At 44.8% G+C, this 12137-nt stretch overlaps 1 protein-coding gene across 1 annotated transcript in view; it reads left to right on the top strand.

Annotated features, from left to right (window-relative positions):
* IQCE (IQ motif containing E) overlaps positions 1-8749 on the top strand; it is a 39650-nt gene extending 30901 nt beyond the window's left edge. Inside the window, exons 21-23 of the mRNA XM_019512970.1 lie at positions 881-1008; positions 4779-4889; positions 8006-8749. Of these exons, the coding sequence (XP_019368515.1) occupies positions 881-1008; positions 4779-4889; positions 8006-8136 (370 nt within the window). The 3' untranslated portion in view covers positions 8137-8749. The remainder of the gene's footprint in view (positions 1-880; positions 1009-4778; positions 4890-8005) is intronic.
* Positions 8750-12137: the final 3388 nt, after the last annotated feature.

Genomic DNA, 12137 nt, shown 5'->3' with positions numbered 1-12137 from the left:
TGTGTTGGAAAACGCTTTCTCTCTTTCCATCATTTACGGCTTCAAAAGCTTTGGATACTGGCTGTGAAGACTGTAGGGGGAGCTGCCTCATGTCCCTTCTTTAGGTCTTTTGGGGTGCACTTCCACAGCTGTGGGCTTCTCTTGGGCTGGAGTCATGAACCTCCCAAGCTTACACAAGAACGTGGGTTACTGACTACTTGAGCAGTCATCTCTGCTTAAGTAGTCATGGCTAGTACACTGTGTAATGACTTGGCTTCATTACGTGTCTGCTGAGTGCTGTGGCTGGTGGTATACAGACAGTTACTGTAGATCTTTTTGAAAAAAACAGGGCTGTTTACTCTTAAAAGCTGTCCACAGGTAGGTCTCTCTAGCTTACCATCCTCCTGATGCTAACCAGGTAGCACAGCTTTTTCAAACTCTCTTCATAGGGTCTCCCTCTGTTTCAGCCTCTTTCTTTGAACAGTTTGTAACAACTGACACCCCCTTCTTTGTCTTCTGAAAGTGACTTCTTGCCTGTTGCCAGACTTACACTTTTGATCTCAAGTGTTTGCCCAGGAAGCATCTCATTTTCTAGTCTTTATTCCTGCATGTTTTTCCTGATAGCCCCTTCAAGGTTCACATCCACGTAGAAAAAATCTCTTGCAGCAATCTAACAATTATATATCATATATATTATTAATATAGAACAGGCCCATATCCTCCGCATGGTCCATCATTGCAATGAAACAAGGTGATGGCTTTGATGTAGAGCCTACCTGCAAAATCTCCTCTGGCTAATAGCATCTCCCACTACCTTTCTCAGGTTTGCTGCCTCCATCTCTGCAGGCAGAGTAGCAGTCCCTGTTCTGTGCCTCCTGCTAATGCAAAGTGTCTTTTGCAGGCTCTCTGCCTCCAGTGCAGCAAGTGAAAAACCAGACCCTGTTATTTACATGAGGGAGAAGAAACCAGTCTCACCAGCACTCAGGAAGCCTTCCCCTTCCCCTTCAGCCTTCACCTTGGCGCTTCATGGTAATCTCATTTCTCCCTACCCCCATAAGCATGTGGGCTATAAGTGGTGCGCAGACAGTTTTATACACAAACATTTACTTTTGATTTGGTGAAAGATTGGTGACACCAGGAAGTGGTGGAGTCCTGTCATTGTCAACCAGATATCATCCCCTACAGCTAGTGTCAAGGGTATGGCTGTTTCCAAGTGTGTCTTCTCTGCTTCCTGCCTATTTTCCCCCAGCAGTAATATGATACTTTCCACTGGATTTTAGCCTTTAAGCCATAAAGAAGTTGGGATTTTCACTTCTCTTGCTTAGTTTCTTAAAGAGATATATCCCATCTTCTAGTAAAGGTGTATCCCCAATGAGACAGATGACTAAGATAATGTACTTGGGAACTGTTGAAAAAACAACAGAAACTATGGCAATAAAACAAACTTTAGTGCCAGACAATCTGGTTAAGTACTGCTATTATAATACAAATCATGACAAACTGGGAGAATGTATTATCTTTTATGAGCATTCTGCATGAGTTCATTTCCTTGTGCAATTGTGCATTGCTACCTGCCTGAATACAAAGTTACATCAGAGAAGGCAGTAAAGGGAGTGTTAAAGAATGGAGCAGGAAAGGTAGAACAATGACACAGATACAATAGCCTCAGATATGCAACGTCAAAGAAAATAACAGAGGTTGTTAGATTACATCCACACTGGAATGTTTTACACTCATGGGTCTGATGTGCAGGAAGGGGGGTATCATCACAGTATCATAGTGTTTAGGGTCAGAAGGGACCTAACCAGATCATCAGGTCTGACCCCCTGCCCTGGGCAGGAACAGGTGCCAGGGTCATATCACCCCAGCCACATATCTGTCCAGCCTCCTCTTCAAGACCCCAAAGGTAGGAGAGAGCACCACTTCCCTTGGGAGCCCATTCCAGAGCTTGGCAGCCCTAACTGTAAGTAATGTCTCCTGATGTCCAGCCTGAACCTTCTCTCTAACAATCTGTGGCCATTCCCTAGTAACCCCAGGTGGTGCCTGGGGGAACACAGCCTCCCCCAATTCTCACTGGTCCCCCCTGGTGAGCTGGTAAACCACCACCAGATCCCCTCTCAGCCTTCTCTTGTGGAGGCTCAATAGGATCAGGCCCTTCAGCCTGTCTTCATAGGGCCTGCCCTGCAGCCCCTTGACCATGCAAGTGGCCCTCCTCTGCACCCTCTCAGTGCTAGCCACATCCCTCTTGAAGTGTGGCACCCAGAACTGGACGCAGTACTCCAACTGCGGCCTGACCAATGCCACACAGAAGGGAAGGATCACCTCCCTGGACCTGCTTGTGATGCATCTGTAGATGCATGACAAGGTGCAGTTAGCCTTACTGACCGCTTCCTCGCATTGGCGGTCCATTTTCATCCTGGAGTCAACAATGACTCCAAGATCCCTTTCCACCACCGTGTTGACAAGAAGGGAGTTCCCCAGCCTATAGGTGTGTTGCTGGTTCCTTCTCCCTAGATGCAGCACCTTGCACCTGTCTGCATTGAACTGCATCCTACTCTTATCCGCCCACCTCTGTAACCTGTCTAGATCTAGCTGGATTCTGTCTCTCCCCTCCAGCATGCCCACCTTGCCCCACAACTTGGTGTCATCAGCGAATTTGAACAGCGTGCTTTCCACACCCACATCCAGATCGCTGATAAAGATGTTGAACAGTACAGGCTCCAGGACCGAGCCCTGGGGGACTCCACTGCCCACATCCCTCCAGGTTGAAAATGACCTGTCCCCCACCACTCCTCTGGGTGCAACCATGTAGCCAGTTTGCCACCCATCTGCCTGTAGGCATCAATGCCACAGTTACCTAGTTTTTTTAAGAGAACGTGGTGGGAAACTCTGTCAAAGGCCTTCTTAAAGTCCAGGAAGACGACATCCACCCCGACACCCTCATCCAGGAACTTGGTGACCTGATCATAAAAAGAAACCAGGTTAGTCAGGCAGGACCTGCCCTCAATGAACCCATGTTGGTTGCCCCTGAGCATTACCTCCCCTGCTGGGCCCTTGCAGATGTGCTTCTTGATAATTTTCTCAGAGGACCAAGGTAAGACTGACTGGCTTATAACTGCCAGGGTCCTCCCTTCTCCCTTTGTAAATGGGGAGCACATGGGCCCTTTTCCAATCCTCTGGTACCTAGTCAGTGCCCCATGAGCACTCATAGAGCCATGCCAAGGGCCCTGCTATGACCCCTGCCAATTCCCTCAGCACTCTCAGGTGAACAGCTTCTGGACCTACTGATTTAAACACATCCATCCCCTCCAAATTCCCCAACTAGGTTGTCTCTGACCCTAGGCATGGTGGTGCCTCCCCTGGGTCCATCCGCAGTTCTAGTGGGAGAGATGTCCTGGTCCCTGTTCAGGAATATGGAGACAAAGAATTTGTTAAAGAGGTCAGCTTTTTCATTTGCCGCAATCACCAGATTGCCAAGCCTATCCTGTAGGGGACCCACGTTACCTGGTGCCGCCTTCTTACTTTCTATGCATTTGAAAAAGGACTTTTTATTATCCTTAATTCTGGTCACTAGCTCTAGCTCCATCTCCACCTTGGCCTTCCTAGCAGCCTCCCAGCAGTCCCCAGCAATGGAGGTGTAATACTCCTTGGTGATAGCCCCTTGCTTCCACTGTTTGTACACCTTTTTTGCCTTCAGGCATCCCTGGATGCCTTTGCTGAGCCATGGGAGCTTCTTAGCCCTCCTGCCTCCCTTGGTGCACATTGGGACTGACTCCCTTTGAGCTCAGAGGATCATCTCCTTGAGGAACAACCACCCGTCTTGGACTCCCATCTCATTGAAGCTCCAAGACCCCAATGCCTCTCCTATTAACCTCTCAGCTTACAGAAGTTGGCCCTCCTGAAGTCGAGGGCCTCTGCCTTGCTGCTTGCTTTCACCACCCTGCTCTGGATAATAAATCCCAGCAGATGATGATCACTGTCGCCCAGGTGGTCGAGTACCTGCAGAGCCCTCACCAGGTCATTGCCCGTGGCAAGGACCAAGTCCAGCAAGGCATTTCTCCTGGTGGGACTGCGCACCTCCTGGGTTAGGTGGAGGTCCTGTATCCCAGCTGGGAACCTACATGAGTGGTTGGACATGGCCGACTGCTCCTCCCAGCAGATGTCTGGGTAGTTTAGGTCACCCATGGCAGCCACATCCCTTGACTTTACTGCCTCCATGAGCTGACCCGAGAATTCCCAGTCCAGCTCTTCCCCCTAGCGAAGCAGTCTGTAGTATGACTGGGGTGAGGAGGGAGATGCTGGCCTAAGTTGTATCAGTGAAAGAGCTGACTGCCTCTGGAATCTCACACAGAGATAGGGAGGAAGTAGTGTAGTCCATTCCTCCAAGCTTGGAGTTTGGGAGCAAGGTTACGAAGGGAATATGTGGATATGAGGAAACCATTTTATACCTCCTTCCTATGTGCAGTCTCTTTTGAGTGGTAGAATAAAGAGCATTTTATGTTGAAGTTTGTTTTTGAGTTGTTTTAATGAGCTGTTGTCATGTTTCTAGGGTCTAACCCCACTGGACTTTCTGAGGTAGTTCTGGTTAGTGCTTGTGGGGCTGTAACCCAGGTTATTGTGAAATTAGATCCCAGGAAAGCTGATGGCCCAAGGTACTGCACCTGCTAGGATGAAGTCAAATGAGACACCATGAGGGGTATGCAGTACAGCTAGCCGGGTAACCCTGATAACAGTAATTAATTGTCACAGAGCACTATTGTTCTTCAGCCTTGAGGCTTCTGAAAGCTACATTATTCCAGATGCTGAAGACAGTGACCTGCCCAGCGAAGAAGTTGTAGAAGAACCTGCTGTAGAAGCGACCGAGAAGAGACCACAGGAACTCAAGGCTTCTTCCTGTCAGCCCTCTTTTGGTAAGTATTGGAAGAAAGAGGCTAGGAGTTAAAGAGCATTTTCTCATTATCCCCAAGGTTGTGGCAAATTATTCAAAACTGAGTAAAAGGTGAGAGATTGTTTAACTTGTTACTGAAGAGACAGAGAGCATAAGCACAAGAATTAGTCTTCACAAATGTAGCTTTCAGGCTACATACCTCTGCGAGCTATTTCCTCTTAGGCATGGTCATTTATGGATAGTGTAACCAAACACTCCCAGAAGACAAATAACACTAATAAAGGAAGGAAAGCAGGTCTAGCACGAATGCCTCCTCGGTGGAGGGGAGTATGATTGCTTTGCATTCTGTTTTGGTTATATTCATTTGTTAAACATTTGAATTCATTTTGTAGAAGTTGCCATTTACTAAAATTACAGCCCCCATAACTCCTAGCTCCTATCTGATCTAAGTATCTGTTACCTCAGTGGGCTTCTCATGTAATGTATTTCATTAGAGCTCGAGAGCTTTAAATCATTGAGTAGTTGAATGAGACTTTTGCCTCCTATCTTCCAAGGCTGAACTTCATTTGATGACCTCTAGATTTGTCATCAGCCGTGCGTGTTCTGTTGATATATGCTTTGTAAGACATCATTTAGTTATGCTGTCCTTTGGGATTATTTTGAGATAAGCTATAAACATGGAAGTGTTTTAAGGAGCCTTGGATATCTGCTACTACCAGTCTGTGCAATCCAGATTCAGAAGCCTATTGGCTTTCAGCATATGACAAGTGAAATACGTTTAAGGGAGTCAGCCTAGAACCTACTAAATGCTTGATCTTAAAAAAAATGGTGGCATTGCCCATTTCCTGTGTTAGATAGAGGATCAGGCCAGGGATAGCAGAAGATACAGCAGTTAGGGATGGAGGTGAACTGGTAGAGCTGTGTAGAGTGCCCAGAACTGTTATAGAAGGAGTGCTGTAGGAAACCCATAGCAAGAAAAGCTTACAGCTGTCCACAAAATTGTGAGAGTTCTTTCAAGGGGGAAACACAGCTGCAAGTTCTAAAGTAATTCTTCCCAACTGCCTGTCAACATGCCAGAGGAAAACACAAGTGAAACACAAGGTAAGACATTACTTGATGCATGAGGCAATATAAAACAACATTTTCCCCAAAGTAATGTCTATATAAAGAATATTTTGTGTATTAAAAATTAGACAAAACAGCAAAGAGTCTGATTGATTCTCTGTTCACTTCAGAAAGTACTCCATCTCAACAGCCACCCAGACTCATTGCTGTTGTACAAAGGCATGCCTATTGAGCAACCAGAGGGGAGAGAGGGGAAGGGAGGCAAGGTATACCTACCACTGTAGACTGCGAGGGTGGGTGGTACAGCATGGACAGATGGATGGGCGTGTGGGTGGAAGGAAAGGCATCTTTCAAGGTGCTGCTGCTGCTGTAGCAGCGTCAGCTCCACTCCAGCTGCAGCAGCCCTGTAGCCAGACCATCGGCAACCCCATGATCCACTGGCTCCTCTCCTTCACTTCCCCACTACATATATAATGGACATAAAACTCCAAGTCTGCCTGGAAGGGGTGAGGGGAATACTATCCAGGAAAGGCAATATTATCCAGCTTGTTCCACTCACTCCCCCAGATACACGCTTATTATGGTGCTGCCATGGCCAGCTCCCATGGCCCCTCCATAGTTATGCTACTGCCTTCATAGGTGCTTTTAGTAGCATGGGCTCTCCACAGAGGAGCAGGAAGAAGATTGCAAGATACCTGGAGCAGGGGGCTGGACTTGATGATCTTCAAGGTCCCTTCCAGCCCTAATGTCTATGAAATCATATTAAATTATTATTGAATTAAATCTTATAACTAGGGACCTACTGAAATTGCAATTTTTCATTTTTCACGGAAACTGCAAAATTGCTAGACTGCCCCTCCCCTGTGAAAAAGTGCAAAAATGGCCAAGGGGCAGGGGGAGGGAGCTGCAAACAGAAAATGGTGGGAAGCCCTAGTGTCTTGAAGCATAGGGGGAAGGAAGAGTTGGGGAGATTGTCATGGCAGAGCACAGCGGGCCCCCACACCGCTGGTCAGAGGGCCCCAGAAGTCCTGCCCCTCCCTGGAGATTGACAGATGGCCATCTGGCCCTGGAAGGCCTACCCCTCCCCAGAGATGAACAGATGGCCATCTGTCAATGTATGGGGAAGAGTAGACCTTCCAGGGCCCCTCAGTCAATCAGAGGCATGGGGGAGAGCGGTGCTGTGCTCCACCATGAAAATGGTGACCGGCGCTTCACTCAGACCATGAAATCAGGTGGTGGCGGGGGTGTAGACACCCTGATTTCTGTAGGTCCCTACTTATAACTTCCTTCTCCATCTCAGGTTGGGAAATGGCTCTGAGGCTCTGGACCTGCACATGTTCATCAAAACCAGCAGGTCCTGCCCATTCATGCCTGGAACATTTCCTGAAATTTTGGAATGGTTCAGATGTAGCATTCACAAGTTATCAACTTATATCTAAACACACAGAGAAATGCCAAGCAGATGTTAATCATTGGACCTTTCATATTCAGTCAAAAAAATCAAAATGCAGAAACACTGGTCACAGTTTTTTTGTGTTAACCATGGTGGTGTTTCATGCAAATAGAATGCTTGGTACATTATAGCCGTATGAAAGAAAAAGACTGCTTCAAGAAACTTATGTTTTGAGAGTGAATTCCCTTTGTTCTCAGTCATTTGGTTCCAATTCTTTCCTTCATGACTGACTAAAGACTTCATTGTGACATTTCCACTGAGCTCGATCTTGTTTGGGGTTGATTTTTTTCCTTTTCTGACCTCCTAATAAATATCTGTTTTTACAATATAAGGAGGCTTCAGTACCAAATTGCTTTATTTTGTCATGTGTAACCACTTGGGAAGTCTTCATGATGATAAGACAAACCAAGCATGGTCAGTATATTGGTTTAACGCTTGCCATGTTCTTGCATTAAAAAAGAAGGGAGGGAAAAGTTACGCACAGAAAATTATGGATTAGAATTCTTCATTACTGTAGATAATTCTGGAAACCTAATGGGCCGGAGGATATTATGTTTCCCACAAGGGCTTATTTTTGTTAATGTTTATTGATGCTCCTGTTTTCTTTGTGGTTATTTTAGCCATGTCCTCCCAGAAGCAGCTGCAGGCCACCATCTCTCCACCTGTAGATGAGGCTCACTCGGACGATTCAGATGATATTATTATAGTCTCTCCATCACGGATGGTGAAGAAAAATTACACCCGCTTTTAGATTTGGGTGTTGCTTCTTCTCATCTTCGTGCAATCATGAGTTCTGGGGCACAAAAAGAAGACAATATTTTCTTATTTCTGGCAAGATAAAACATGTAGGAGGTTTAAAGGGGCAATAGCAGGCTAAAGTCATCATTGTATTCACCATGTAAAATAATTCAGTTTTTAACCTCTCTACTGATGTTATGTTTCTAATCTCTTCTGTTTTTTTTCTTGCCCTTTGTGTCTGGGGAATGGAGAAGCTGTACTGTTCAGGAGTTGTACTTCGCCAGAATTCCTTTAGTGCCACTGGTAATCACAATACCTTCCAATCAGAAAGGAAGAGTAGGTCCTTGCACCAAATATCTTATAATCTAGACATCAAAGCCTGCAACTGTTGTATGTACAAGGTTTACTCATCTGCGTAATGTAGTGGTGAGTTGTGCGGGTGGGGCTGGAGGGGGAGGGAGAAAGGAAGCGAGGTAAAGACGTAATGAGAGACTTGATACATTAGACATGAATACATAGGCCTGGGACAGAAATGATACATAAACTGGGGTAAGTGATTGGAAACCGGTTCAAATCTGTAACTCAACAGAAGTTCAGTACACATAAACTGCTTTCATAATGGCCAAAACCAGCTGAAGACAAACCTGGATGGATGTAGCATCAGACTTAACTGATTTAGGTTCAATCGGTTTATTAAACTTCTGTCCCATAGCCTCTCCAGATTCAAGTTAACTCACAGTCCCCCAGCATCCTAGGATGATTTGCAAATCCCACCTTGCAGGGTGGGTGGGCTAGTCTCGGCCCAAGCTGTCTGCTCCAGGTGAGCAAGGAGGTGTACTCTAGCGCCCCCTGGCTTCTGGCCTGGGCCACTGCAGGCATGTGGCATTTCCAGAATCAAACTGAATGTCTGTTCACTTGCTTATTGGTTCACTCTGCGCATTTTAGATTAAGCTGTGAAGACCGAATCGATTCAGCCTCAGGCTTTTTGACTATCTGTACTTAGCCACAGTGCTCTTGGATGCCTGTTTGTAAACTTCAGTAGAGCAGGGCAAAATGTTTCTGATGAACAAGTCAGTTTTGGATTAATTGGCACAAATTCAAAAATATTTTCAAAGTCAGGGGCTAGTTTCAGGAAAAAAACAAAAACCAAACTTTCAGAAAAGTCTAAACAAGATATTTTGACTTTTTTGTTTTGTCTTTGAAGCAATGCTTTTGAAACTAAATTGGCTTAAATTTAATTTTCAAGAAAAAGACGATAAAACTCTGAAAATGAAACATAATATTTCAGCTCAGACGAAATGTTTTGGCTGAGCTGAAACTAATTTTTTTTTTCCATTTTACTGGGAAGACTGAAAAATCAATTATTCATACAGCTGTTAATCTTCAGCTTGTGTGTTCTAAAGAAAATGATGCTGTAAGACCAGTTCTATTTATGTAAAACCTACCTTAAGGTATATTTTTAATATATACTTATTTTTAATTTTACTGCTAATTATTTTATATATGCTATATGCAGACCTTAGTTGAAAGCTCCTTGGAAGCTACTTTTGTCTTAAGGCTACTCGGTGCCTGCCATGTCTGCTCTTGAACTAAGTTATTGAATTTCCCAAACAGGTATGGTATAAAATATGATGTACTGTATCAGTGGGAGTCAACCTTTTTGTCAGGTGTGCTAGAAATTAGCCCAGCCCTTTCTCTGAATACTGCTCCAGTCCCCTTCCTCTGCCCAGTCTGCTGCTCTGGGCTGGGAGCAGAAAGTAATCGGCTGTTTGCTTTCTACTTCCTTCCCTCTGCTCCCTGCCTGACCTCCTGCTCTGCCTTCTGCCATATCTACTGCTGCCTGTCCCCTCCCTGACCTGCTGTCCATGCTTTGTGTGGTGCTTATGCTGCAGGTTGGCCACCCCTGTACTATGTTGTATAGGAAATATATTACCATGTTGTCCATTAGGTATGCTCTTAGTCATGTCCTCAACAGGGGATGCAAAATGTTGGGGAGTGTTATGTGAGATGTAAATGCAGTAAAACTGAGCTACAAGCAGGTTATGCAGAGTTCTCTCTGACGTGAAAATCCTTCATGCAGGAGATTATTTGTTGTAGGTTCTCTCTTAGCTCACCTTCCTCAGCAGTGTCTGAAACATTGTCTAGTGAGATGGCTCAGTCAGCTGAACGTTACTGTTTTTAAAAATCTACGAGTATTATTTTGCTCCTGCATATTAAGTCCGAGTCTATGGTTGTCTGCATGATGTACAAACATTGTTGCTTGCAGCAACCCCCACTGGGAAGGTGGAAGAAATCAGCCTCATTTCACAGTTGAAGAAATGCTGGCACAGAAAGGTTAAGTGACTTATCCATGGTCACGCAAGGAATCTGTTGCTCTCTTAATTCCCAGTCCTTTACTGTAAGTTTATAGACCATCTTTCTCCAGGATGGAAGAGAGGTGAGCTGCCGGTAATGCAAAGAGCTGATTTAAAATAAACATAATCTGTGATCAGCGAAAAAGGAATCTTATGTTTTAATACTGGCTATGGAAAGAAAGTATGCTTTGGACTGCTCCATTAAGGTTCACTGAGCAAGAATGCAAATAGATGTCACATACTTTAAAAGCATCAGCATCTTCCATTCCATTCTTTAATGGCAGTTTCCCCATTCTCCTGAGGAGGAGGGTTAGCAGGGTGAAGTTGTAAGCTGTTTCTAAAGAACAAAGAACATAGGAACACCCAAAAAGGGTCAGAAGTTACTCCATACTGTGGCTTGTGGTCCTGTCCATTTAAAATAAAAGGAGAGAACCTATATTAATAAGGGTAGCAGTAGGAATAAGAATAATGTGCAAAAATTACTTGATGTGGTTCAGTAGCTTAGGGAATATTAGCAATCTTAAATCACCAACTTAAGACCCTGTTGCTAAAACTACTGCTAAAGTTACTAATTGACAGCATTATTCACAGTCATACCAGAAAACTGAAACCCTGAGAGATTATGGAGCAAGGCCACAGTTCTTTCAGGGCAAGGTTTGGGCATAATATAAGAGCACAGCAGAAACTTGCATTGCTGCTGTCCAGGCTGCCCCTGTTCTGTGGATAAAGAAGGGATTTTACACTTCAGGGCTGTCAGGCCAGTACCTTTCATAAGCATAACATTCATTTTCAGAGGTGAAAAAGATGTTGCTTGCTGTTTACTGGAAAGGAAATTTAATTTTGCACAAATATGGGGAAGTTTTGCCAACAGTTAAATGGCTTCTTTATTTCAAGGAACACTAGCGTCTCTTGCAAACCGAAGACTCCGGTTTTAAGTGTAAGATTTTTATCAACACCTCCCTCCGTTCCCTTTTTAAATTAAAAATCAGTCACTGCATTTTTGCTGAATACTGATAAGTCAGTGCTTTATTGAAAGCAGAGGGCTAAGACTGCTGTTTATCTGAGGCTTATCATAGTTCATGCCAGTACCTGCAGCCAAAGAGGAAACGGGATGGCTGCAGCACAATGCAGCTGATTTCATTTAATCCCATCAGTGGAAATGCTGTCTGTACTGTTTCCAAAGGCAGTTGTTGGGAGCTCTCCATACCCACTGCAGTCTGTAGAATGTCGTTTCCACTCCCATTGGGTAGATTATGCCTGCTGTTACCTCAACCATGTGATCATCATCTGCAGAGGGGTAGAAAAACAATCCTCTTGGCAGCAGCTGAGAGAAGAGGGTTTTCTCCTTTTCTGAAACAGTTACAGAAACGGAGAGAAAGTGTCCTCTTACTTAAGAGTGTGAGATGCATATATCTTGCTTAGGTCTGATATTTTGGGGTAGGTATCATAGATTTCTGTTTACAGAACAGTCAAATCTCAGGACCCTGTTACAGTACGGCACGTAGCATGTCCCAGGGCCAAGGCTGTACAAAATGATTTCCTAGCCTGTACTCTTTTGGGAGATACTTGGAAGGCAAATATAATGGATAAGATAGTCTCTTACAATAGCAGACTGTAATAAAGAGCCATTAACAAAGCATTAGGAACAAGATACAGTACA

Source organism: Gavialis gangeticus, unplaced genomic scaffold (assembly GCF_001723915.1).
Source record: "Gavialis gangeticus isolate Ggan-Ray unplaced genomic scaffold, GavGan_comp1, whole genome shotgun sequence".
Classification (NCBI taxonomy): Eukaryota; Metazoa; Chordata; order Crocodylia; family Gavialidae; genus Gavialis; species Gavialis gangeticus.
Note: the sequence above shows the minus strand (reverse complement) of the source record. Positions and strands in the feature narration are given on the sequence as shown.